A 26,010-nucleotide genomic window follows, 5' to 3' on the forward strand; every position below is an offset into this window, starting at 1 on the left:
AGCAACAAGTAAATTTTAAGGCTTTCGACCGAACAGTCGGAAGCATTGATTTGGATTCTGTCAATGAGCGATGGGATCTGGAGGATTTGCTCAACACGGTCCAGTCCCGCTGGGCGGCGATCGACTCGCTGCACTGGGAGCTGGACCTGGAGCTGGACGGAGCAAATGAAGACTATGAACGTGCTTACTCGGCTTATGAGAGTAAGTACGTGGCTATCAAGAAGGCCATTAATAAGAAACTTTGGGCGGCGGCACATATGGCGAAGTCCACGCCACAGCTGGAGATTCCTACGTTTAATGGAGACTACAATAACTGGGTTTCTTTCAAGGATTTATTCACCGAGACAATCCACAACAATAATTCAATATCGGACGCTCAGAAGATGCAACATCTTAAAACAAAAGTAAGAGGCGAAGCTGAGAGGCTGATACAACATTTAACTGTAAGTTCAGATAATTATATAGTCTGCTGGGACATTCTAAACCAGAGATACAATAATAAAAGGCTTATTTTTCAATCGCATATGAATGCATTAATGAGTTTACCTGTAATGCAACAGCGGTCAGTCGCTCTAATTAAACGTATGCATGACACTACACAAGAGTGTCTTAATGCGATCAAAAATTTAGGGATAGATATTAGTTCGTGGGATCCTATAATTGTATATTTATTAAGTCAAAAATTAGATACCGCGTCCTTTACTGATTACATGGAATCGGTAGAAAACCCACGAGATTTACCATCCCTTAAGGAATATTTGAAGTATTTAGAAGTTAAATTTATTTCATTAGAATCGTCACATAGGAAACAAGATAACCCTATGCAAAAAAATATCGTTAGCAATAAGAATCAATATATTAGTCCGCAGTATAATAAGCCTAATTATCATAAAACGTTGTTAAGTAGTAGTAAAGTAACTTCGCCAGTTCTTAATAATAAAAGCAATTTAAGTTTAAAATTTAGGTGTTCATTGTGTAGGAGTAATGATCACGGAATATATTATTGTCAAAAATTTCTAGAAATGCCACCTAGTGATAGGCTTAAAACTATTACTAAATTAAATTTATGTACAAGTTGTTTATTTAATCATAATGGCAATTAATGCAAATCAAATAAAGTTTGTCGCGAGTGCAATATGGCCCATAATCGTCTTTTACACGAGGCGTTTGCGCAATCGCAATACACGCGCGCGGAACTCGGTCACAGCGGTGAGGGCTTGAGCGTGCGCGGGGGCAACTCAGCAAATGCAGCGGTCGATGCCACCGCTGAAAAACAGCTCCCACGTAACTCGCACGTGTCAATTCAGGAGGACACCAACGAGGTCCTACTCCCTACTACAATGTTAAGGGTGCAAGCCATGAATGGTTCTTACTGTATCCTTAGGGCTCTACTAGATCAAGGTTCGCAAACTAGTATTATTACCGAGCACGCAGCACAGGCTCTGAAAATCCCTAGGCAGCGGTGTAAGGGTGTTATTTCGGGAGTCGGCGATAAGGAAAGCAATAGTAAGGGTATGGTCACATTAAAGTGTTCATCTCTAGTAAGCGATTTTTCCTTTGAAACCGACGCGTTAATTATGAAACAACTTATTAAAAACTTGCCTAGTTGTACTTTTGAAAAACCAAACTGGTCATACCTAGATCATATTACCCTTGCGGACCCTGAGTTCTATAAAAGTCGCCCCGTAGATATTTTATTAGGTGCAGATATATATTCTATTGTTATTATGGATGGAATATGTAAAGTAAACTCGACCTTACCAACTGCTCAACAGACGCAGCTCGGTTGGATTTTGAGTGGCAATACAAAAACGTTTCAATGCAACGTAGTTTTACATAACTTCGAAGCGATACAAAATTTTTGGGAAATTGAAGATATTTCCGAAAAATCCGATTTGTCTTTAGAAGATAACAAGTGTATAGAGTTTTATAAGTCAACTACAAAAAGGCGGGAAGACGGACGATATGAGGTCAGGTTACCGTTGTTACCCGATTACAAGGAAAAATTAGGCAATTCCAAATCAAAAGCAATTGCTCAATTTTATAATTTAGAACGGAAACTCGAATGTAATAAAATTATTAAGAATGATTATGTGCAATTCATTGATGAATATTTGTCGCTCGGACATATGACACCCGCGACTGATGACCGTAGCACATACCTTAGGTGTTATTTACCTCATCATTGTGTCACCCGAAACGATTCAACGACAACTAAGTTACGCGTTGTATTTAATGCTTCGAGTAAAACTTTATCAGGCTCTAGTTTAAATGATGTTATGTATCGGGGGCCGAATCTCCAACAAGATTTATTTAGTCTCGTTATTAAGTGGAGGCAATTTAAATATGCATTTACGGCCGATATAGAAAAAATGTTTAGACAAATATGGATTAACCCTGAAGATCAGTATTTACAAATGATTTTATGGAGGGATAGTCCAAATAAAAACTTACTTGAGTATCACTTGGCTACCATATCATATGGAACGAAAGCGGCTCCGTTCCTTGCCATGATGACACTCAAACAATTAGCTCATGACGAAAGGTCGAACTTTCAGGATAGTTTAGCGCCTAGCGTCCTTGAGGAATCATTTTACATGGATGACCTCATTCATGGGACCCACTCACTTCAGGCAGCCAAGCAGCTACAAACAGATATGATTAATCTGTTGAAGAAGGGCGGTTTCTACTTAAGAAAATGGAAATCAAACTCGCCTGAACTACTTAAGCACGTTGATGTAACTATACAGCATCAAGACTGCTTTGACTTCAAACAAGTGGAGTCAACAAAGACCTTAGGTCTTGGGTGGGATCCGCAAAACGATAATTTTATATTTCAGTCTAAGTTAAATACGTGTACAAAGCTTACGAAAAGATCTCTATTGTCGGAGATATCTAAGATCTTCGACCCACTAGGTTGGCTTTCTCCCCTCACAACAAAGCTTAAGATATTGTTTCAAGATGTTTGGAGAGAAAACTTAGCATGGGATCAGCTCGTACCACAACACATCTCTGAAAAATGGTGTAAGATAAAACAAGATATCGACACCATCAGCCAGTTTCAAGTACCAAGGTGGCTGCAAACTCAAGAGAACGATTTGATAGAACTGCATGGCTTTTGTGACGCAAGCACGAAAGCTTACGGCTCTGTTGTATATTGTAAAATTACGCGTAATAATAATTCGTCAGTTGTTCTAGTGGCGGGAAAAACAAAATTAGTACCGCTAAGCAAAAAATGCTCACTGCCCCGCTTAGAATTATGTGGTGCAGTTTTATTATCTAAATTAATGGCAAAAATTAAAAAATGCCTCGTCAACTACAACATCACCGTCTACGGGTGGGTTGACTCGATGGTAGTACTAGGCTGGCTTAACGGGCAGGTCGACAGATGGAAGCCGTTCGTCGCAAATCGAGTGAAACAAGTCACAGATTCGATGTCGGCTGACTGTTGGCGATATGTAGCGTCTAAAGAAAACCCAGCTGATTGTGCTAGCCGAGGTCTTACGGCTTCTCAGCTACGAGCCTGGCTACCTACCTATATACCTGATAAGCAAAATAAACAAATTTATAGCACAGATCAAGACTTGAAGGCTATTAAACAAGTTAATATTGTTATATGCGGAAGCGAAATTATTAAGCAAATTATTGAAAAGCAAAGCTCACTATCTAAAGCTGTTAGAATATTAGCGTGGATATTAAGGTTCACTGCTAAAGCTAAAAAGCAAGAGTATTTGTTTCATGAAACGGCCCGTTGTTAAGTTATGTAGGTTACCCGTAAATGAAAACGTAAATCAAATCCCTAGTACGGATATAAACAATTAACAAACTTATTAATTAAACTCGTGCGAAATTATAAAACGTTTAGTTTTGCATCCGTTGCACTTTCTTTATCATTATTTTGTATTAAGATAGCTGTAGGTCATGGTTTAATAGCATAAGTAAATTACCTTAACTTAGTAACAATAGTATTTGTTTTGATCGCATTAAATACATGCAAATAATTAGAGACGATTGGTGGTTAGTTGGATATTACAATACTCAACCCTAATTAGAAGGCAATAAGGCCATGGAAAAATATATGAAGTACCCAGATAAGATTTGTGGAAGAATACAATCGCGATCATATTGCTACGGAGTCATGTTGCACGGCACGAGGCGAGCGAATAATAGCCTGTTAATGACTCAATGTAAACAATAACATAACATTAAACATACACAATAAAACATCTTCTACAAATGATACCTATCGTAAGCATAACATCAAGATTAAGATTAAGAACAAAGAAATATTCAATACATGAAAATACCGAACCAATAGCTGATCCAATCAAGTAATACTACGCTGCGATACATATATTATTTCCTATCCTGGACTCGGCGGAGCAATAATGTTTGCAAGCGGTTCCAGTACAGCAACAGGCGCGCGGCCCTGGCGCGGCCTGGCCCTCCCGTCCACAGTGAAAGTGCAGTGTAGTGTAAACAAATTGAATGTTCTAGTGTTATAGTGTGTACCTAATGGTGAAACAGACACCTAGGTTTAGTGTTCCCGTAGAATATTTGATCTGTATAAGTTATAGTTTAAGAAATAATTATGTATACTTAATCATGGGGTTCACTATAATTAAGAAAAAATTGTTATCACCTTGTATCATGGGGTCACCTCATCTCATACTAACCCTCATCTTTCCCGCCCGGGAATATGTACGAGCAAGCACGTCCAAAGTGCAACAAGGCGCTTTGCTTGCAAATTGTATCCAACATTTTACACTTTATATTAAATTAAAATCAGTTCATCGTCGACGGGCATTAAGAGTACCTCGCGTGACTCATCCATCCATTATATAGTTATTATATTCAGTTAATTACAAGTTTCTTATATTTTAATAATTCTTTTATTTCAATATTAATTAATCATACACACGTACGGGATAGGCCCGTACATAATAAAATTTGCTTTTGTTACAACTGCTTGGAATTAAATATTTGTGTTTTTTTTTTATAAAAATGCTGTTTGATTCATATCATCTTCGACACGATTAAAAGTTTAATATTGCAATTGTGATTTGTATAAAAAACACCATATTATCACATATTAAAGAGCAACATAATAATAGTAAAATGTCGCAGTAAAAGCCGAAAATTCAACAATATAGTCAATATTACAAAGAAACAGTAAAACATGCGCGCGGTAGTCGCTGAATAGTGTCCCTAAGCTAGTTTATCTAACAACAAGACCTATGTAGCTTTGGCTCGTATCTCCTGATTGGCTTATCTAAACTTCACCGTGTAACGACTATAATTTCGTAATGTGACATTACAATGGTTGTCCAGGAGCGTCTCCGCGACATCCTGTCGCAGTGGAACCACCTGCTGGACGTGGTGTCGCTGCGCAACAACCGGCTGGACGCCGCCGTGCGCTACCACCAGCTGTTCGCCGACGCGGACGACATCGACGCCTGGATGCTGGACACCTTGCGGTTAATAAACTTAAACTTTATTAAAAACTTTTTGTACACAAATTTTTTTACAAAATAACAATGTAATTTGTCTGGTTAGTGCCCTTTACATATTTAGGTCGCAGGCATCTAGTTGAATCTGATATTTTATTGAATGACCAGCGCGTTTACTAAATAACGACAGAATTCAATTCTAAAATTCACAGGAAGACGGTTACGAGCCGGTATTTCGATATAGTTTAAAATACAATGAACGTAAAATAATCCACCCCCTTATCCAAACCAATGACTATGCTAAATGACGTTCAGCGAAGAGGTTGCACTAGTCATTCAATCAAATAGCAGATTCAACAAGATGACTGCGAAATTTGTAGTCATCTTGGACTTGCAATCGACATGTGATCTATAGGGTTCTTCATATAGTTGTAAAATATGTATGCACAAAGTTTGTAAATATGTTGTTGATTTTTTTGTTCAGGTTGGTATCATCCGAAGACACCGGTGTGGATGAAGCTCAAGTGCAAAGCTTGTTGAAGAAACACAAGGACGTTACAGACGAACTCAAGCACTATGCTAATGTTATTCAGCAACTCAAGCAACAGGTATGATATCCTTTATGCTACATAATGTACATTTTTGTATTACTATATTAATTTCGTATTCGTCTGTTGCGTAGCGTATCAGTTGCGTTGAGAAGCGCGATTTTAAATTACGTTTTAGCAAATTTTTTAAAGTTTACATTTTTTTATTTATCTTACGTAAATCAACTGCTAACTTTATTATTTATGAAAATGAAAAATATTTTTATTTAGAACCATATGTTTGTATACAGATTATATCATTTGGATTTATGTTGCAAGTTTTACACACATTTAAACTTTTCTTTCATCTGCTGTTTTAACTAATAAATGTTTTATTGTACATGTAAAACAAAGTAATAAATTAAAATAATGACGTGTTACAGGCAAGCGAGCTCAGCCCCGAGGACGCAAGCAGTGCCGAAGTCCGCGACCGTCTCGGCGCTATGGACGCGCGGCTCGGCGAGCTGTCCGAGCTTGCTCGGCTCCGCAAGCAGCGGCTGCTCGACGCACTGTCCCTGCACAAGCTGCTCGCTGAAGCAGATGCGGCTGACCAGTGGATCGCGGAGAAGGACCGCATGTTAGATACCATGCACCCTCCCAAGGACATTGATGACGTGGAGATCATGAAGCACAGGTAACTTTTATGTACAGGCTTACCTTTGACGTTTTCGGTTCTGTGTGACTGAGCGAGCAGAAGGAACTGGCGCATACGCAGCTGTATATTATATACACCATTAACTATCAACGGATAATAAACATGTAATGCGAGGTGTGCAGTATTCGAAAGTACTTCATAAAAAAAAAAAAAACTAATTCGTGACCGTTTCACAGATACGACGGTTTTGACAAGGAGATGAACGCAAACGCGTCCCGCGTAGCCGTGGTTAATCAGTTGGCTAGGCAGCTGATTCATGTTGAACACCCTGAAGCGCCACGCATTCAGGAGCGACAAGCGCAACTCAACCAGGCCTGGAGCGGATTGAGAGAGAAGGTAATATGATTTTTTGTTTATAATATTTTCATAGCATTTTTGTTAATTGATGTTCAAATACAAATTTAGCGAATAAATCCGTTTCTTTATAAAAATATATACTTACTACGCATACTTCCTCTAGCTTTGCTAGGAATGGACCGAGATAAAAAAAAATGAAATGTTGAAATTTCTTTTACATTTCTTTACCAGCAAAAGGAATTTCAAGATCGGTATAAGTTCTGTATTCTTTCTTTATTATAATATTAGCGTTGATTACGATCAAATTTTAATTAAGTATCCAATAATTGAAATATTTATAAAATGGAAATAGAAAGATACCAACTTAGTTAATCACAAAAATACATAATATACATATTTTTGTTTTCTAGGCGGAGGCAAAGAAAGACGAACTCAAGTCCGCTCAAGGCGTACAGACGTTCTACATCGAGTGCCGCGAAACCGTCTCATGGATCGAAGACAAGAAGCGCATCCTGCAACAGACAGACAACTTGGAGATGGATCTCAACGGTAAGTGGTTATTTATGTTGTATAATACCGAATTGTTAGTGACTTCAGCATAATCTTGGAATATCACAATTATAATTCATAAATTGCGTTGAAAATCCGCATTACTTTCTAAATGAGTATTATATACAATATACAGAATAGATACAGAATTGAAAATATTTCGTGATTTATACAAAGACGCGTTACGCGTGTCACCAATTTTCCGTCAAACTATTTACTCGTGTTTGTCGCAATGAACGCACTATAACGCGCAATCACTCGCTTATTACAAGATGGTTTATTAGTCGTTGCCTGGTTGAATCTGCTATTTGATTACGTTGACATTACGACAAATAAATGAACAAAATGAAAATAAACCCCAATCCGCAGGCGTTATGACACTGCAGCGCCGTCTCTCGGGCATGGAGCGCGATCTCGCCGCGATACAAGCGCGCATCACGTCCCTAGAGAGCGAGGCGAGCGCGATAGAGGACGAGCACCCGGACGAGGCGCGGCTCATACGCGACCGCGTTGTCACCATCACGGACAACTGGGAGCAGCTCACGCAGATGGTAAGCTTGAAGAGATGACGTCATAGCATAGTATCGACTCTAACATGTACCGAATACTGAATTAATCGGATTCGGTATATACAGGATGTAACAGATTTAGTGTATTTAGATCAAACAAACGTATAGTTTTTCATATGAACACGAAAGCACGAAAAATACTCAAAACATTTCCGGCGCATTTTTACTATAAATTCAAATAAAAACTTCGTCTACAGCGTCAGACTAGCAAGGCGTCCTTGCCAACCACACGCATTTTTAACATGTTGTTTTTATAAACACTGTCCGGGCCGCGTGAAGGATGTAATCAAACAGTTTAAGAAAAAATTAAATAAAAATTTTGTTGCTTCGTTTTTTGTAATTTTTTTTTACGTTATCAGCGTATGCAAAACTAGTCAGTTCCATGGAGCATAGTACACCACTAGCATATTACTAAAATAAACCAAAATTTAAATAAAGAGTTTCATTTCTGAAATAATAATTATAGGATGTACATAGAATAAAAATTGTTTAAAATAATTACTCTTTTTACAAAGCTCTAAAAAACAATTATTATAATTAACAGCTCAAAGAACGCGACGCCAAATTGGAGGAGGCCGGTGATCTTCACCGTTTCCTGCGTTCCGTGGACCACTTCCAAGCGTGGCTCACAAAGACACAGACGGATGTCGCTTCAGAAGGTGAGAATTGAGTTAAAATAATTATCACTAATACAATTATTATAATATGGTGACTTGGTATTAAAATACAAGAATTTTTATGGACAAACATTACATATACAAAAAAGTAAAAATTATTCCTTAGGTCACTTTAGTCCTTTAGTCTTTATTATAAATAATAATTTATATAGAATGTAAACAGTTTATTTATGACTTAAAAAAATTCTTTAAACATTTATACAGATATTCCATCAAGTCTCCCGGAGGCAGAGAAGCTGTTGTCTCAACACCAGACCATCAAGGAGGAGATCGACAACTACAAGGACGAGTATGCGAAGATGATGGAGTACGGAGAAAAGATCACTGCCGTAAGTTTATACAGTACTCCAAAAGTAATAATGCGCATAGAAATCTTCGCCTCTGTTCGGCAACTGTCATATTCCCGGAGCATCCGAAGACGATATGTTTAAGAGTGGTTAAATACATTTTCTTCATGCATAATTTAGTAAAATTATGATTTTTGTACTAAAAGAGATTAACATTGATTTGAAAGTAACGATTTTGTTTAGATAATTCCTTGTAAGTAAATAGCGAGGATAACCCCACGATTGCGAAAATATCTTTGTTGGATTGATTTACTTGGAAAATTTTATAGTACTTTTACAGTGTCTTACTGAAACTGGTGTAATGATGGAAGAAAAGAAGGTTAAAATAACACAAGATTTATATTGTAAAAAATATGGTTTTCAAACACAGGTTTACATTTAAATCATAGAAATCTAATCATTAAAATCTCAGTTCAAAAGTATTTACAGTACTGATCATTCAACAATATTATTACAATTACAAATAAATAAAAATAAAAACAATCAAAATCAGGGATTATATTTATTTCTGACATTTTAGATACATCGGAACTTTCATTATGCTCTTCTTCATTTTCACTTTCCCTACTGCCATCACCTGTGTAAATCATTTCATCGATTAATTCAATTCACCTTTAAAAACAAAACCAAGACGGGTATGTAATAGCAGCTCTATATAATTCCACACAGAGAGAACACGTGCAGTCACCACCAATATTTAAAGACGACTGACGGATTTTTGAGTTTTTTGACTGACAGGCTACCGTCACCTACCGCCCGATTTGTTTTTAACCGACTTCAAAAAAAAAAGAGGAGGTTATCAATTCGGCCGGTATGCTTTTTTTTTTTATGTATGTACACCGATTACTCCGTGGTTTCTGAACCGATTTACGTGATTCTTTTTTTGTTCGATGCGGGATGGTGTCGAATTGGTCCCATAAAAAATTTATTCGGATAGGCCCAGTAGTTTTTATTTTATGAGCATTTTTGTCTGTATTTGTAAATGTTGCAAGTGCAAGTTTGAAGTCGGTTGTTATTAACGCAGTTATGACGTCAAATATTATTGATTGTGTATGACCGTGAATTGACTTCTATTTCTTTTGAACAAGGTGTAAAATGCAAGTGCATTGTTTAGGGCTCTTACGATTCAATGATTCGAGTGCATTCGGAAATACGACAATTAGCGAAGATTTGCATGCGCATTATTAATTTTGGAGTACTGTAATTGTCATTAATATGGATGAAAAATATTTTTAAGTTGCATTTAAAATTATCGTTAGCTGTCTACTACGTGTAATAGACAATTATGTTTTATTTGAATAGTATTATGATAAAAATGCACTCTGATACTGAACACAATATATTAGTGTATTAGTAAATCATAAATCAGAAAAATATAGATCTGATTAAATTTAATATCGCATTGCGTTGTATCCGAATATAATGGTCAATATACGAACATACTTCGAACTCACATTTGGCTAAATTACGTACTACGAAACGTGTGATATGGAGGCGTTAATATATGCTATTTACAGGAGCCATCGACAGCGGACGACCCGCAGTACATGTTCCTGCGCGAGCGGCTGAAGGCCCTGCGCGAGGGCTGGGCCGAGCTGCAGCAGATGTGGGAGAACCGCCAGCAGCTGCTCACGCAGTCGCTCGAGCTGCAGCTGCTGCAGCGGGACGCGCGCCAGGCCGAGGTGCTGCTCGCGCACCAGGACCACAGGTTAGCTATAAAATATAATGTCTATAGTCTATGCTGTCTTGTCTCTGCGTGTGACGAGTGGTACGCGCTGCTATCTTGCGCCCTTTATTAAGTTAATTCATATTAATTGTATATTATTTATAGTGCTCTTCGATAATTTTATTTTTTGTCACAATTAAGCATGAATATTAATAATAAAAAAGATATTGCGACGACTTTTAAATGTCTTTTAAATCTTTATGATAAATTCAGTATTTTAATACGATTTTTTATTCTCAGGCTAGCAAAGACCGAGCCACCAGCAAATTTGGAACAAGCGGAGAACATGATCAAGGAACACGAAGCCTTCCTTACAACTATGGAGGCAAACGACGACAAGATCAACTCTGTGGTCCAATTCGCGAACCGCCTCGTCGAAGAGAGACACTTCGATGCCGACAAAATCCAACGCAAGGCTGAGAGTATCCGCGCCAGACGTGACGCCAACAGAGAGAAGGCTCTCCAACAAATGGAGAAGCTCCAAGATCAACTACAGTTGCATCAATTCCTTCAAGATTGCGACGAGCTCGGTGAATGGGTACAAGAAAAGAACGTCACTGCGCAAGACGACACCTACCGCTCAGCGAAGACCATTCACTCCAAGTGGACCCGTCATCAAGCCTTCGAAGCCGAAATCGCAGCGAACAAGGAACGTTTATTCGCAGTACAGAACGCGGCTGAGGAACTCATGAAACAGAAACCGGAGTTCGTCGAAATTATTTCACCCAAAATGCATGAACTGCAAGATCAATTTGAAAATCTTCAAACAACAACCAAGGATAAGGGTGAACGTCTATTCGATGCCAACCGCGAAGTCCTTCTTCACCAGACCTGTGACGATATCGATTCATGGATGAATGAGTTGGAGAAACAGATCGAAAACACAGACACGGGAACTGATCTGGCATCTGTGAATATTCTAATGCAGAAACAACAGATGATCGAGACTCAGATGGCGGTCAAAGCCAAGCAGGTCACCGAACTCGAAACGCAAGCGGAATACCTGCAGAAGACCGTACCTGACAAAATGGAGGAGATTAAAGAGAAAAAGAAGTTTGTGGAGCAACGTTTCGAACAACTCAAAGCGCCATTGCTCGAGCGCCAACGCCAACTGGCCAAGAAGAAGGAAGCGTTCCAATTCCGTCGCGATATCGAGGATGAGAAGTTATGGATCCATGAAAAGATGCCAATAGCGACCAGCACAGACTATGGCAACTCCTTATTCAATGTGCAAATGTTGCAGAAGAAGAATCAGTCATTGAAAACGGAGACTGACAACCACGAGCCAAGAATTCTGACAGTTATTTCTAATGGACAAAAGCTTATTGACGAGGGTCACGAAGATTCGCCCGAATTCAAGAGGCTTATTGACGAGCTCACCGCGCGGTGGCGAGAACTTAAAGGTGAGTAAAGATAAAATATAATTTATTTATTTATTTGTAACTGTATACGCCATTTAGTACGTGGCGTTTACTAATATGTATAACAAAAAAAGACGGGTTGCACTCCGGGAGTGCCGGCAGAAGTGAAAACTTGATTATTAACGTTGAGCATGTTTGATATCCATCCGTCTTACGCTTTTTCGATCAGGCTACGTCGTGTCCTGACGCGAGTTTAAGATTTTATACCCAACGCCGCTCAAGAAGTTTTCACTTCAAAAATAACTAATATGTAAATAGGCCGTTTTATATTCGATATCACGATATTTAAATACAAAGTAAATAGAGCAATGTCTAAACAAATGTTCACTTTAAGATGCCATCGAAGAACGCAAGAACAAACTGTCTCAATGGGAGAAGGCTCACCAGTATCTATTCGATGCCAACGAAGCAGAGGCATGGATGAGCGAACAAGAATTATACATGATGGTAGAAGACCGTGGTAAAGACGAGATTTCCGCTCAGAACTTGATCAAGAAACACGAGATCTTGGAACAAGCGGTCGATGACTACGCGAATACCATCCGTCAACTAGGTGAAACTGTCCGTCAGCTCACTGCTGAAGAACATCCTCTAAGGTAATAATTAATAATCATATTTATTGAAATTGATATTTTTGGTTTTATGGCATTCAAATGCTTTATAAATATAAATTTATAAAGAATAGAAAAAATTCGATCACGAGGCGGGACTCAAACCCATCCTTTCTGAATTGCTGAATTGGTCAGGCATCCGCCCCGGAATGGCGCGAAAGGATGCGGGTTCGAGTCGGAGTTCGGTTAAATACAAACGACAGTCTAAATTGGAATTAACATAAATATTATATTCAGTTTGATTGATCAAATGATGTGCTGACTAAAATGTAATATCTGATAATAATTCGTAGTAACATTGAAAATATAAAGAAAGAAGGAATAAATGTGGTTGCTGATTACAGCTCGAGCTTTTTAATCACAGAATGTTTACTTCTATCTCGTTCTCTGTCTGTTTTACACAAATAGGAAGAATTATATAGCGAAAAGTTAACTAGAGTAATAATTTATTGCATTTTTTATAATACTAAAGCTAAATTAATCCAACAGCGAACAGATCTCCGTGAAACAGTCCCAAGTGGACAAACTATACGCCGGTTTGAAAGACCTTGCCGGTGAAAGACGCGCCAAACTCGACGAAGCATTACGACTCTTCCAACTGTCGAGAGAAGTCGATGATCTGGAGCAATGGATCACTGAGCGCGAACTGGTCGCTAGTTCGCAAGAACTCGGACAGGATTATGAACATGTTACTGTAAGTAATGACACATATTTTTCTTAAATATACAGTACTCTTGAGAACCATCCTGTTTTAATATTGGTAGAAACGCTCAAATCACATTATAAGCTGCCAAAAGTGACTTAATCCGTGTTATAATATCTATGGGTTTTTCTTTATTATAAAAGTCGCGTCAAACTGATCCAGTTTCAGATATTATCATATGCTACTAGTTCTACAAATATTATAAATATGAAACTTTGTCAGAAGTGTATTGATTTATTAAAACAATTGAACAGGCTTTGATGATACTTTACAGTCATGTAGCTTAATATGTAATACATAAGAATAGTTGATTTACCCGCGGGTTATTGTGTGTGAAACCATGTGGCGAAGCAAGTATTCTATAAATTCACTCTATTTTTTTTTATTGCAGCTGCTCTGGGAGCGCTTCAAGGAATTCGCTCGCGAGACCCAAATGGTGGGCTCCGAACGTGTGGCCACCGCGGAACGCATCGCCGATCAGATGATCGCCATGGGACACTCGGATAACGCCACCATCGCGCAGTGGAAGGAGGGCCTTAAGGAGACCTGGCAGGATCTGCTCGAGCTTATTGATACTAGGACACAGGTGAGATAAAAATAATGAGTAATGTTGAAGTAATTGGTGTGCAAAGTTTTGAGAATTTTTGAAGAGAAAACTTCTTTAGCGGCGTTGAGCACTTTTTCTGTAATGGGTATAAAATCTTAAACTCGCGTCAGGACACGTGACCTGATCGAAAAAGCGTAAGACGGATGGATATCAAACATGCTCAACGTTAATAATCAAGTTTTCACTTCTGCCGGCACTCGCGGAGTGCAACCCGTCTTTTTTTTTAATTTAGTGCTTAATTAATGAACGTGTGTAACCCAGATGTTGGCGGCGTCCCGCGAGCTGCACAAGTACTTCCACGACTGCAAGGACACGCTGCAGCGCGTGAGCGAGAAGGCGCGCGGAGTGAGCGACGAGCTCGGCCGCGACGCGCTCTCCGTGTCCGCGCTGCAGCGCAAGCACCACAACTTCATGCAGGACCTGTCCACGCTGCACAACCAGGTATGAGATACATACCTTTTTTTATAGTGGGGAAATCTTCCAAAGATACCCACGGCCCCCGGGGAAGGAGCCGTGGGTTATGTCGGATTCTTACCGACTAAAACCCCACTGTGTTCCGTCGAGCCGCTTTAATGATGGGGCCGCGGGTATTGGTTAGAATTCTTCCGCGACCCATGAGATACATACCTATAATGGAGTATTGTTGAAGAGTACATTGGGTTTATTGACGCATTAAACTAAAAAGAACTGGACTTTTACGTATAATCTATGCTGAGAAAAAATACTCATTTCTTATTACATTAATGATTTGAAATAAAAGAATTTACTGTAAATATCGGGAAGATTCTTGAAAAGTATAAAATTGTTTTATGAAATGAAATTCTATAGCATTTCTATAATTGCAATGTATTTTACATACCTGAATACAATGTTTACATTTTTACACTCGTCAAACTATTTCGTGTATTGAATAAACGCGCAATATTGTACATTAAATAAGTGATCTTATGAAAATAACGTCCTACTAACTAATGAGCGTGTTCATCAGGTCGAGGCGATAAACGCGGAATGCTCGCGTTTAGGCGCATCATACGCGGGCGAAAAAGCCGCCGAAATAACGCGGCGCGCGGGCGAAGTGGCGGACGCGTGGTTGGCGCTGCAGGCCGCGTGCGAGGCGCGTCGCGGCAAGCTGGAGGACGCCGACCAGCTCTACCGGTTCCTGAGTCAGGTGCGCACGCTCACCATATGGATGGATGATGTAGTGCGCTCTATGAACACGGGGGAGAAGCCCAGGTGAGGACAGCTTTTGTATGGTATATGATAGACGAAATGGTTAACACGTTTTTTATTTTCTGGGAATTAGTGATGATTATTATTTAGATTCGAGTAGTTTTTATTTTATTTAACTTTTTAAAAGGTATTAAAATTGTAATTATTAATTCAATAAAGTAATAGAACCGTCGTTTTTATGTTATTTAATCCATCAGGCCCCGGAATTACAGACACAATAGAAAATCTATTGTGACGCGGTCGGATCTGGCCGTTCGGGGCTCAATGGGTTAAGGTTGATGTTCCGACCGTCCCTCCATACATTTTTGATTACCTCTAAACACTTAACACAGACACTATTTCTTTAAAACTAATCATTTTATCACTTCTCTATAATGAAATGTGTGCGCGTTCGACCTTTTTAATCAATAATTTACAATATTTACTTAGAAAAACAACAGTAAAATACCGGAAAAATTTGACATTTCTACAGTAGTGTGCGTGACTTTTGCCAAGCGAAACACGACATAAAGCACGACATCTAGCGCATAGACTATATACTTATTACAGATCTAGCGCGTCAATGTCTAAACGAAAGGCGATGTTTAGACATTGACGCGCTAGATGTCGTGCATTCGCGTTCGTTATCTTATGCATAATGAGCATAATTCTAATAAATCAAAGTTCTGTGTAAAAATTGAGTAATTTCATTTCCAATCGTTCAAAGAAAATAACAATAAAATAAAATAAAACTAATGACCTTAGAAACTATGTTTTTTTTTATTTATTACTCATTATTGTTCGTCCGTCGTAGGTCTGTAAACTGTATTGTACACTGAAGGTAAATGGTACTGTAGGTACTTTAGTTCGGCGTCGTCGCTCGTCGGCTTGATATAAAATTACATTCTTGATTTCATTGACACGCGCTATGATTTGCGCGCGGAATTTCTTGTGTTGTGAATTTATTTTTGTATGCTATGCATTTTAATTGATTCAAATTGCAATGTTTCTCTAGTATGCATTTGAGACTATATTGTAAACATCGAGATATATTACTAGAGGGGTTATTCCAAACAAAAACATTGCGCGCGGCCGATGTGGTGGGGTACGTGTGGAACGAGCGAGGCGTGGCTTCAAGTTCAAAGATTAAGCAATGCGTGCAGATGCGACACATTGTGCAATCTGTTTACTCGGTACTATCTGGTGGTACTGATACTAGGGAATTAATAAAACGAGGATTTTATATTAAACTATGTATTTTAATTTCCTTTAAATAATATCAATTTAGTAAGCTTTTGTCGTTTTGTGTAGTAATCCATAGTTTTATCAGTTTTTGCTTCATGATGTAATTTAAATGGATACGATGATTCAATGTTGATGGCGTTTACGTATAAGAAACTCACATTTTGAAAAATCTCACGCGAGATTCGAGGATGGGGGAGGGGTTGAATAAATTCTCACGACATCTCACCAGGGGGGGAGGGAGGTGCAGAAAATTTTAAAAAACACCTCACGTAATTTATGGACGCCCCCTTACTCGATCACAATTTTTGTAACTTTACTATAAACGGAACTACATTTAAAAATATACTTTATTTATTGAGTTATAAGGTTGCTTCCATTCTGTTTATTTACATTCTCAAAAACATCAATCGCTGCAGAGGTGGCTTGCGACAAAGGCGGCTTGTGTCAAAGGCCTCGGCGATATCATTTAAGAACATAATATTATGTACTTTAGGCAAACTTGTTATAAGATCTATTTTACTTTCTTATTAGTCCATTTGACAAGGATATTGGGTAAGAAACCTATTGGAATAATTTTATTATTATGTATGTACTTATTAAATCCGCGAATAAAAAAAATTTTTAGTCGTGAATATAGAAATTGGGTCGCATTTTTTTAATCCGCGAATAGTGAAAACACGAATAAAGGAAGCGCGATTAAGGAACTTTTACTGTATTAGTTTCTGTGAATGTTGTGTTTATTTGTAATTGTTGTGCATAATAATTTATAAATCCTATTGGAACAACTATTGATTAGGCTTTTTTTAATAAATAAAAATAGGTAAATAAATAAATATTACTTAATATAACCTACCGTTTTACTTTGCGTAGTCGGGTAAAAGTATAAATATTTAGGTACTACACCACGGTAATCTTTCCTAGTAGATATTGTATATACATAGTTAAAAAAATCCAGTTACATTTTTTTAACAGACTCATCGATAGTGTCACGTCTGTGCTGTTAGTCTATGAAAAATGGCGCGAAACGCAGAACGCGTGGTGATTTTTCGCAAAATGATAACAATATTAGTAAAATGCATGACTTACTCATAATAAGGAAACTTACTGGTGAAAAGTCACTCCTCGGGCTTTGTTTGTATTATGGGAACTGTTAAAACAATATCTAAGCAAACACGAAGGCATTTTGAACAGAGCAATAACACGTGTTGACGCGGCAAGCGGGGGGCACAGTCCGACACAGACTAAAGAGACTTGTGATTCTTACCTCTAGCTCGTGTTAAAGAGAGTGTAGTAGCGATCGCCTCTCTAGTACGTAGTACATTCTATCTCGATGATTGTAAATTGTAATAATTGATCGTGGGTATAGTAATTAATTATTCTAATAACGCAATTAGTAATATATGTATTTTCGGTGGGATTCAAAACAAAAAATTGGCCCGTGATTTTTATGAAATTTCACCACATTGCAAATCACATCAATCATAGTTCATACACATGTATGACGAAAGTGATTAGTATTGTGGCTAACATAACATCAGTTCATCACTGAAACCAGTGATAAATCAGTATCTATATCATATTGTGTTTGAATATTTTTAAACAATGATATAAGTATACAATTATTATAAATCGGTAAACTATCAAAGTAATCACAAACTTGCAAACATTGGTAAAATGTCCAGTAGTTTATGAGCCTATTCATTACAATCAAACAAACAAACAAAGTTTTCCTCTTTATAATATTAGTGTAGACAAACACTATGAATACGATCACGAATGCAAATTCGGGGATTTTCTAATTATTGCTAAATAATAATTGAATTCGTTTTGAAATACTCTATAATTTTTAGTGTATAATTAATAGACATTTATAATGTGGTGCTCATTTTTTTTGTACTGCTAACGCTATTGTAGGTACCTATTTTCGTTGTTTTATTTCAAGTGAACACGGCCATACAATTTTGTCACGAGCCGCCTATGATTGTAGGTACTTTTGTTAGGCTCCTTCGTCGTCCGCGTCGGCTCGAAAGTTCTTGATTTCATTGTCACGCGCTATGATTTGCGCGCGGATTTTCTTGTGTTGTGAATTTATTTTTGTATTATTATTATTTTTTATTTTTTTTTTTTATTTTATTGATTCAAATAAAATATTTCACTAGTATGCATTTGAGACTATATTGTATTATGTATAATTTATCGTAGGTATAGTTATTCTTATAACGCAGTTATATTTTCGGTGGGACAATTTGACCCGTGATTTTTCTGAAATATCACCACGTTGCAAATCACATCAATCATACACACGTATGACGAAAGTATAGTGGCTATAATTGACTCATCAGCTCATCACTGAAACCAGTGATAAATCAGTATATCATATTTTATTGTGTTTGAATATTTTTTAAACAACGATATATACAATATTATTATAAATCGGTAAACTACCAAAGTACTTCCGAATTTTCAGACAGACAAACAAGTAGTTTGAACACGCAGTTTTCTTATACTAGTAGCAAAAATCAAAACCATAATATTATGTTTACCTACTATATTTTACTAAAAGTCGAGTGCGTCGAAATCGTAAATAATAATATGTTTTTCACCTTCCTGGTTATTTTCCCATAGTAAATAGTGTTTTAGGTTTGTTGTTGTAGGTAGGAATAATAATAATTATTCTTACATGTTGGTTATGAAATGTATATTGAAATAATTTACTTTTACAAATCATTAGTGATATAAGTTTTGAGTGAAAATGCTTGGATCAGCATAATATTATATGGTACTTCAAATACATGTTTTGATAAAAAAAACAATAGTGTAATAAAATAAAACTGCGTTTTATTGTAATCAATGTTGACAATTTTAAATTCCAAAATTATTGATCAATAAAATAGTTTACACCAACAAATATAACTTTTATTTTTATAACAATCGTTCATAATATAAACCGTAGCAGGTGGCGTTTTGAAGTTCTGTCTACTCATACAGAAAAATGGAAAACTTGTTTTTTTTGTAAACAATTTATTACTCATGTTGTTTGGCAACTCGAAGCGTGGTCGTCCGTCGTAGGTACTTTTGTTCGGCGTCGCGTCGTCGTCCGCGTCGGCTTGATATAAAACATTCTTGATTTCATTGACACGCGCTATGATTTGCGCGCGGAATTTCTTGTGTTGTGAATTTATTTTTGTATGCTATGCATTTTAATTGAATCAAATTGCAATATTTCTCTAGTATGCATTTGAGACTATATTGTAATAATTGATCGTGGGTAGGTATAGTAATTAATTATTCTAATAACGCAATTATATTTTCGGTGGGATTCAAAACAAAAAATTGGCCCGTGATTTTTATGAAATTTCACCACATTGCAAATTATATATTATACAATTACAATTACAATTATTATAAATCGGTAAACTATCAAAGTAATTACAAACTTGCAAAATATGCTTTTCCGAATTTTCAGACAGACACACAATTTTATTAGTTTGTTTTAGCAAAGTAGGTACCTATACCTATACGCTTACGTCGCGCGTCGCGTCGTCGAAAACGGTGCGCCCAGAAACAAACATACCTAATTCAGTTACAATCCTTTTTTTGTTCCGTAATTTATTGTATTTATTCTAATACGATTTTTTTTATTCGTCGGCCAGTTCTACTAGGTATAAAAAGATAAAATTGAAATATAATTATTGTAGCGACAGCCATATTATGTTACTATGTTTTCGTAAATATGTTTTTCACCTTCCTGGTTATTTTCACATAATCTTATCTTCTTATATATAAAAATGAATCGCAAAATGTGTTGGTAAGCGCATAACTCGAGAACGGCTGAACCGATTTCGATCATTCTTTTTTTATTATATTCCTTGAAGTACGAGGATGGTTTTTATGTAGAGAAAACGTAAATTTTATGTACCACGGGCGAAGCCGGGGCGGACCGCTAGTATATATATATAAATGAATCGCAAAATGTGTTGGTAAGCGCATAACTCGAGAACGGCTGAACCGATTTCGATAATTCTTTTTTTATTATATTCCTTGAAGTACGAGGATGGTTCTTATGTAGAGAAAACGTAAACATGTACCACGGGCGAAGCCGGGGCGGACCGCTAGTCTAATATAAAAATGAATCGCAAAATGTGTTGGTAAGCGCATAACTCGAGAACGGCTGAACCGATTTCGATAATTCTTTTTTTATTATATCCCTTGAAGTACGAGGATGGTTCTTATAGCTAGAGAGCTAGTTAGTTTAGTTTTAGTGCAGTGGCAGTGTAAATGTTGTTGTTGAGGTTATGTAAATTTAACACTTTAGTTAACTACCAAGATATAAAGAAATGAGGATAGGACACAATAACTATTGGTTGAGGTATTTATAAACTCATAATATACTTTAAAAAAAATCACGTTTTAATAAATTTCTAGAATTAAATTAGAACAGCTGATTCAAAATAGCCTAAAAAATCTTAATAATAATAATTACGCTTCACAGCAAGAAGAAATGTACCATATGTACCCGCACAAAGTCGATATTGTGTTGCCTACCGTTCGACTCAATGGCTAGGGTTGTAACTACCTTTAATAATTATTACCAAACTAATAAACCGAGTGATGCGAAATAACCATAATTCTTTTAGAGTTTGATAAAATGATCAGGCAGGTATTTTCTTTAATCCTCTGAATTCTCGGTTACTAAATTGTATCGTTGAAATTATTCTTAATCGCGTAAATTTAATAAATAATCATATGGAAAACACTTTTCATTTGTTTTTTTACTTTCACGCCCAACTACTATACAATAATTACGTTGTTTCGGTATTTTGACGAGAAAACGCAGGAAACATCCGTTGTATCATTTTAGATAGATTGTATATTTTGTATCTGTAGAATTGAAATCAAAGCTATGTATATGTTGTCTCCATTCTTTTCTTATCGGATTGTTGATCCCAATGCGAATGCGTCACTTAAATTTTATAAAAGACAATTAAGAACATCAAAAATAAAGTGATACGTAAATATTTCACAGTGCAATATATTATGTAATTAATAATAATTATATATTTATGAAAAAATAATTACATCAGATTTAATAATAGCAATTGTTTTGAATGTACATAATATGAATAAATGATTACATCATAATAGTAATAATCACAATTGTTTTATTTCCCATTTGTTGCAACCCTAGCATATTTTCATGTAGCAGCAGAAGTACCTACACTGGCGGCGCGGCGGCATCGTGCGACATCAAAGGCATTGCCTTACTAGGTAAGTTTATAATGACTCATTTCTTTTATTATATAATTTACGTTTTACTTTTACAGAATCCGATTCAATGGATTATGAAGACGAGTCACACAACGCCATACGATAGTGATGATGAATGAACATTTCAATAAATGCATGCGTGTTTTTTTATGTTGTTTTGTAATTGTTAATTGTTTCTTAAATAAAGAAATAAACTAAATATTTTTTAAATGATGATTTGTTATTTGCAACACAACTTTATATTTGAGATTCTTTACAAATGTATATTTAGTTTTGTATCATCAAATTTATAAATTTTATTCCATAGTTTTCAAAATTAAATGTAAATGACCATAAAAACATTAATAAAGTAAATCATTGATGTAAGGTCAGGGAACGTAATACATATATACATCTGACCATGTAGAAGCTAAGTCTTGTTGACTGCTGAAGTCTGTAAAGTTTTGTTGTCTGCTGAAGTCTGTACGCAATGAAAATGTCTGCCGTTTCGAAAATAAGTTTTTAAGACCCTAATAAATAAAATATATGAATGGCAGATCTGGTCAAATACTTTCAAAATTGTATTTTTTTCAGCACTTTCATAAGTGTCTGCCAGAATGTTATCCGCGTGATAATGGTCTGCCATTGTTATTTTCCGATAGTAATAATAATCTATTTTCAAATATCAAAATGGCAGACGTGGTCAAATGGTTTCAAAGTTCGCCAAAAATTTCCACCTGTCTTACCTAAGCGCGCGCCCCGTCCACCACTCTGGGCTTAGTGACTCCTCATCTCATGTATAGTAGGTATAGGGGAATCAACACACAAAAATCCAGGTCTGGTCAAATACATACAGGTAGCTTTGCGCTAGCTCTCTAGCTATTACTTCTTATGGAGAGAAAACGTAAACATGTACCACGGGCGAAGCCGGGGCGGACCGCTAGTAAATAATAAAATAATAAATAGTGTATTAGATTTGTTATTGTATCTTGTATACCTACGAATAATTATTCTTACGTCTTGTTGGGAAATGTTCAAATACCTACCTATTGAAATAATTTACTGTTACAAATCATTAGTGTTATTAGTTTTGAGTGAATAGGCATGGATCAGAAATTCAGAATATAATATGCTACTAACTACTCAAATACATACATGTTTACACAACAAACACCACTGACCTCTATAACTATAAGTTATAGAGGTCAGTGACCGTCAGTGACAAACACTATGGATACCTACGCTCGCGAATGCAAATTCGGTGATTTACTAATTATTGATACCTAGTCATTGAATTCGTTTTGAAATAGCCTGTACTTTGTAATTTTTAGTGTTATAGACATTTATAAAATGTGGTGCTCATTTTTTTGTAATAAATCATCCCGAACGCTATTGTATTTTCGTTGTTTTATTTCAAGTGAACACCTATACAATTTTGTCACGAGCCGCCTCTGGCCTCTGGGTGAAATAAACAAGTCAAATGATTTTTGTTCTAATTGTATTTTGGTAGTAGTTTGTTTAGAATTTACATTACCATTGTTTAATTTTTATTTTGTATTTGCAGTAAAATAAAAAGATGAAAAACTTCATTAGGTATATTGTACGACACCTCACTCTGAATCGCGCTAGCGAAATTTTTTCGTTACAGAGCACATATACAACTTTCGGACAATCTTCATTGAGGCCGGCCGGCAAATCGAGTATGTCGAGAAACTTCACTTATACGATGGAGGTATTCTACCTTCCTTCCTCCACAGTTGTGGGACCCCGACGTGCATTGAACACGCAGCTTTCTGATACTAGTAGCTAAAATCAAAACCACAGATATGTCTGTGATCAAAACCATAATAATATTTTTACCTATTATTTTACTAAAAGTCGAGTGCATCGAAATCGTAAATATGTTTTTCACCTTCCTGGTTTTTTTTCCATAGTAAATAGTGTTTTTGATTTGTTGTTGTATGAATAATTATTCTTACTTGTTGGTTATGAAATGTATTTTGAAATAATTTACTTTTACAAATCATTAGTGATATTAGTTTTGAGTGAAAATGCTTGGATCAGCATAATATCATATTTGCTACTTCAAATACATGTTTTGATAAAAAAAAAACAATAGTGTAATGTAGGTAATAAAATAAAACTGCGTTTTATTGTAGGTAATCAATTTTGACATTATTTATTTCCCAAAATTACAATAAAATAGTTTACGCCAACAAATATAACTTTTATTTTTATAACAATCCTACTTCCTACTAATGCGAAAGTTTGTGAGGATGTGTATGTGTGTGTTTCACGCAAATACTACTGAACCGATTACAATGAAATTTAGCACACATATAGAACGTAACTTGGACACATTGAATAGGTTTTATCCCGGAAACCCCACGGGAACGGGAACTATACGGGTTTTTTTTTGAAAATGCGGGCGGAAAGCTAATCGTTCATAATAATATAAACCGTAGCAGGTGGCGTTTTGAAGTTTTGTCTACCCATACAGAAAAATGAAAACCACAAGAGATTGCCCAAGTGACTATGGCACTTGGTATCGCAATCAAACTTATTGTGTCAAGATGAAATATAGCTCAATTTAAAGCTTGATGTTAGTACTTTTAGATATGATTAAAGTTTTTATGTAAATAAGCCGCAGTTCGCGACAATAAGGCCAAGCGCGCACCACGATTTTAATTTTTGCGACACGATTTCAAAATCGCGCTGTAGAAAATCGCAGAGAGTACGGTGCGCGCACAGCGATAATTTAATAGTGATCATTACTCACTTTCATCATGGATTTCGTACAAGTTGCTTGTGTTTATTTACTACTTCGGAGGATAAGAAGAAAAAAAAAGAAAATTCGTCAATATTAGACTCATCCTTTTACAGCAGATAAAATTGTCAAAGGTTTCTTTTATCAGAAATACAATGAACTTCCATGTATGGTATATATTTCTGATATGGATGTATCCCAAAAAATTCTTTGGCTATTATAGAATGAAAATTCCGCCAAAAGGCCATCCTTTGTGCTTTTTTATTTATTTTTTTTATTATTGTAACCTTTATGTATATTTTGTTTCTTGCGCAATAAAGTGTTAAATAAATAAATAAATTCAAACTTTTGACAGATTACTGAGTTTATGTTTACCAAACAATACCTATAACACTATGATGTTTACTGTTGGACAGACGAAACACAAGTGAAGTGCCGGCCGGGCCAGAGTGTGCGATTTTATGATCGCAGTGCGCGCGGTACCATACAATTTCATATTCTGCATTTCATTTTCGCGACAATCGCGTCGCGAGCAGTCGCAGCAAAATGTGACAAATCACAATTTTAAAATCGCTGCGATTATTTATTCGCATGTGCGCGCATTGTCATAGTAACTCATACGTTGTATTTCTGCGATAAAATAATCACGCTGCATAAAGTCGTGGTGCGCGCTAGCTCTAAAAATAAAACAATAGTTTTATTCAACACTTCAAAAAACTACTTAATCGAGTTTAAACTAACGATGAACGTTAAGTTTTACATTTATTACATAGGTAATATTTTAATTTACAAGACAAATGTGAAAAGTAAATCGTAATTTAAACATTATTTCAAAATAACATCGAACAATGCGTCGAACACATTCATTTGACATTTCAAATAGAAACTATGACATATGACGTTTGCAAGAGAGATAGATATAGGTATGTGTCAAAACAAAACTTTTACTTTTATTTCTATTTATTCGGTATAATTACAACTTAATAGTGATAAATATGATCATTATAAATACAAATAGGAATTAACAATATCACGAACACGTGACACAACTAGTATTTTACCGATTCCATACGTAGTCATACATGTTTCAAAAGAAAAACTTTTACTTTTACTATTATTTCAATTTATCCGGTTTAATTAAGACTTAATATTGATACATATGATCATTATAAATACAAATAGGAATTAACAATATAACGAATACGTGGCACAACTAAAATTTTACCGATACCACCCGTGGTCATTCTCCTTTGTGGGTCATTTGTAACAGGATGACGGTTCTACAGCGAAAAAAGAAAAATGATGGTCAGAACGCTGATACCGGATACCTTAAGATACTGTAA

At 36.3% G+C, this 26,010-nt stretch overlaps 1 protein-coding gene across 7 annotated transcripts in view; it reads left to right on the forward strand.

The window, feature by feature from the left end:
* The window catches only part of beta-Spec (spectrin beta chain), an 88,178-nt gene that overhangs the window by 48,588 nt on the left and 13,580 nt on the right, over positions 1-26,010 (forward strand). For all 7 annotated transcript variants that reach the window (XM_089697200.1, XM_089697201.1, XM_089697203.1 and 4 more), the window contains exons 15-29: positions 5,332-5,477; positions 5,935-6,058; positions 6,421-6,671; positions 6,869-7,028; positions 7,400-7,538; positions 7,908-8,089; positions 8,652-8,766; positions 8,989-9,113; positions 10,649-10,839; positions 11,098-12,260; positions 12,613-12,874; positions 13,379-13,583; positions 13,984-14,178; positions 14,461-14,640; positions 15,188-15,432. In XM_089697200.1, the coding sequence (XP_089553326.1) occupies positions 5,332-5,477; positions 5,935-6,058; positions 6,421-6,671; positions 6,869-7,028; positions 7,400-7,538; positions 7,908-8,089; positions 8,652-8,766; positions 8,989-9,113; positions 10,649-10,839; positions 11,098-12,260; positions 12,613-12,874; positions 13,379-13,583; positions 13,984-14,178; positions 14,461-14,640; positions 15,188-15,432 (3,683 nt within the window). The remainder of the gene's footprint in view (positions 1-5,331; positions 5,478-5,934; positions 6,059-6,420; positions 6,672-6,868; positions 7,029-7,399; positions 7,539-7,907; positions 8,090-8,651; positions 8,767-8,988; positions 9,114-10,648; positions 10,840-11,097; positions 12,261-12,612; positions 12,875-13,378; positions 13,584-13,983; positions 14,179-14,460; positions 14,641-15,187; positions 15,433-26,010) is intronic.

This window comes from Colias philodice, chromosome 7 (assembly GCF_061535455.1).
Source record: "Colias philodice isolate Cphi_HAF_F1 chromosome 7, ilColPhil1 Martin Lab GWU primary, whole genome shotgun sequence".
In the NCBI taxonomy this organism is placed as follows: domain Eukaryota; kingdom Metazoa; phylum Arthropoda; class Insecta; order Lepidoptera; family Pieridae; genus Colias; species Colias philodice.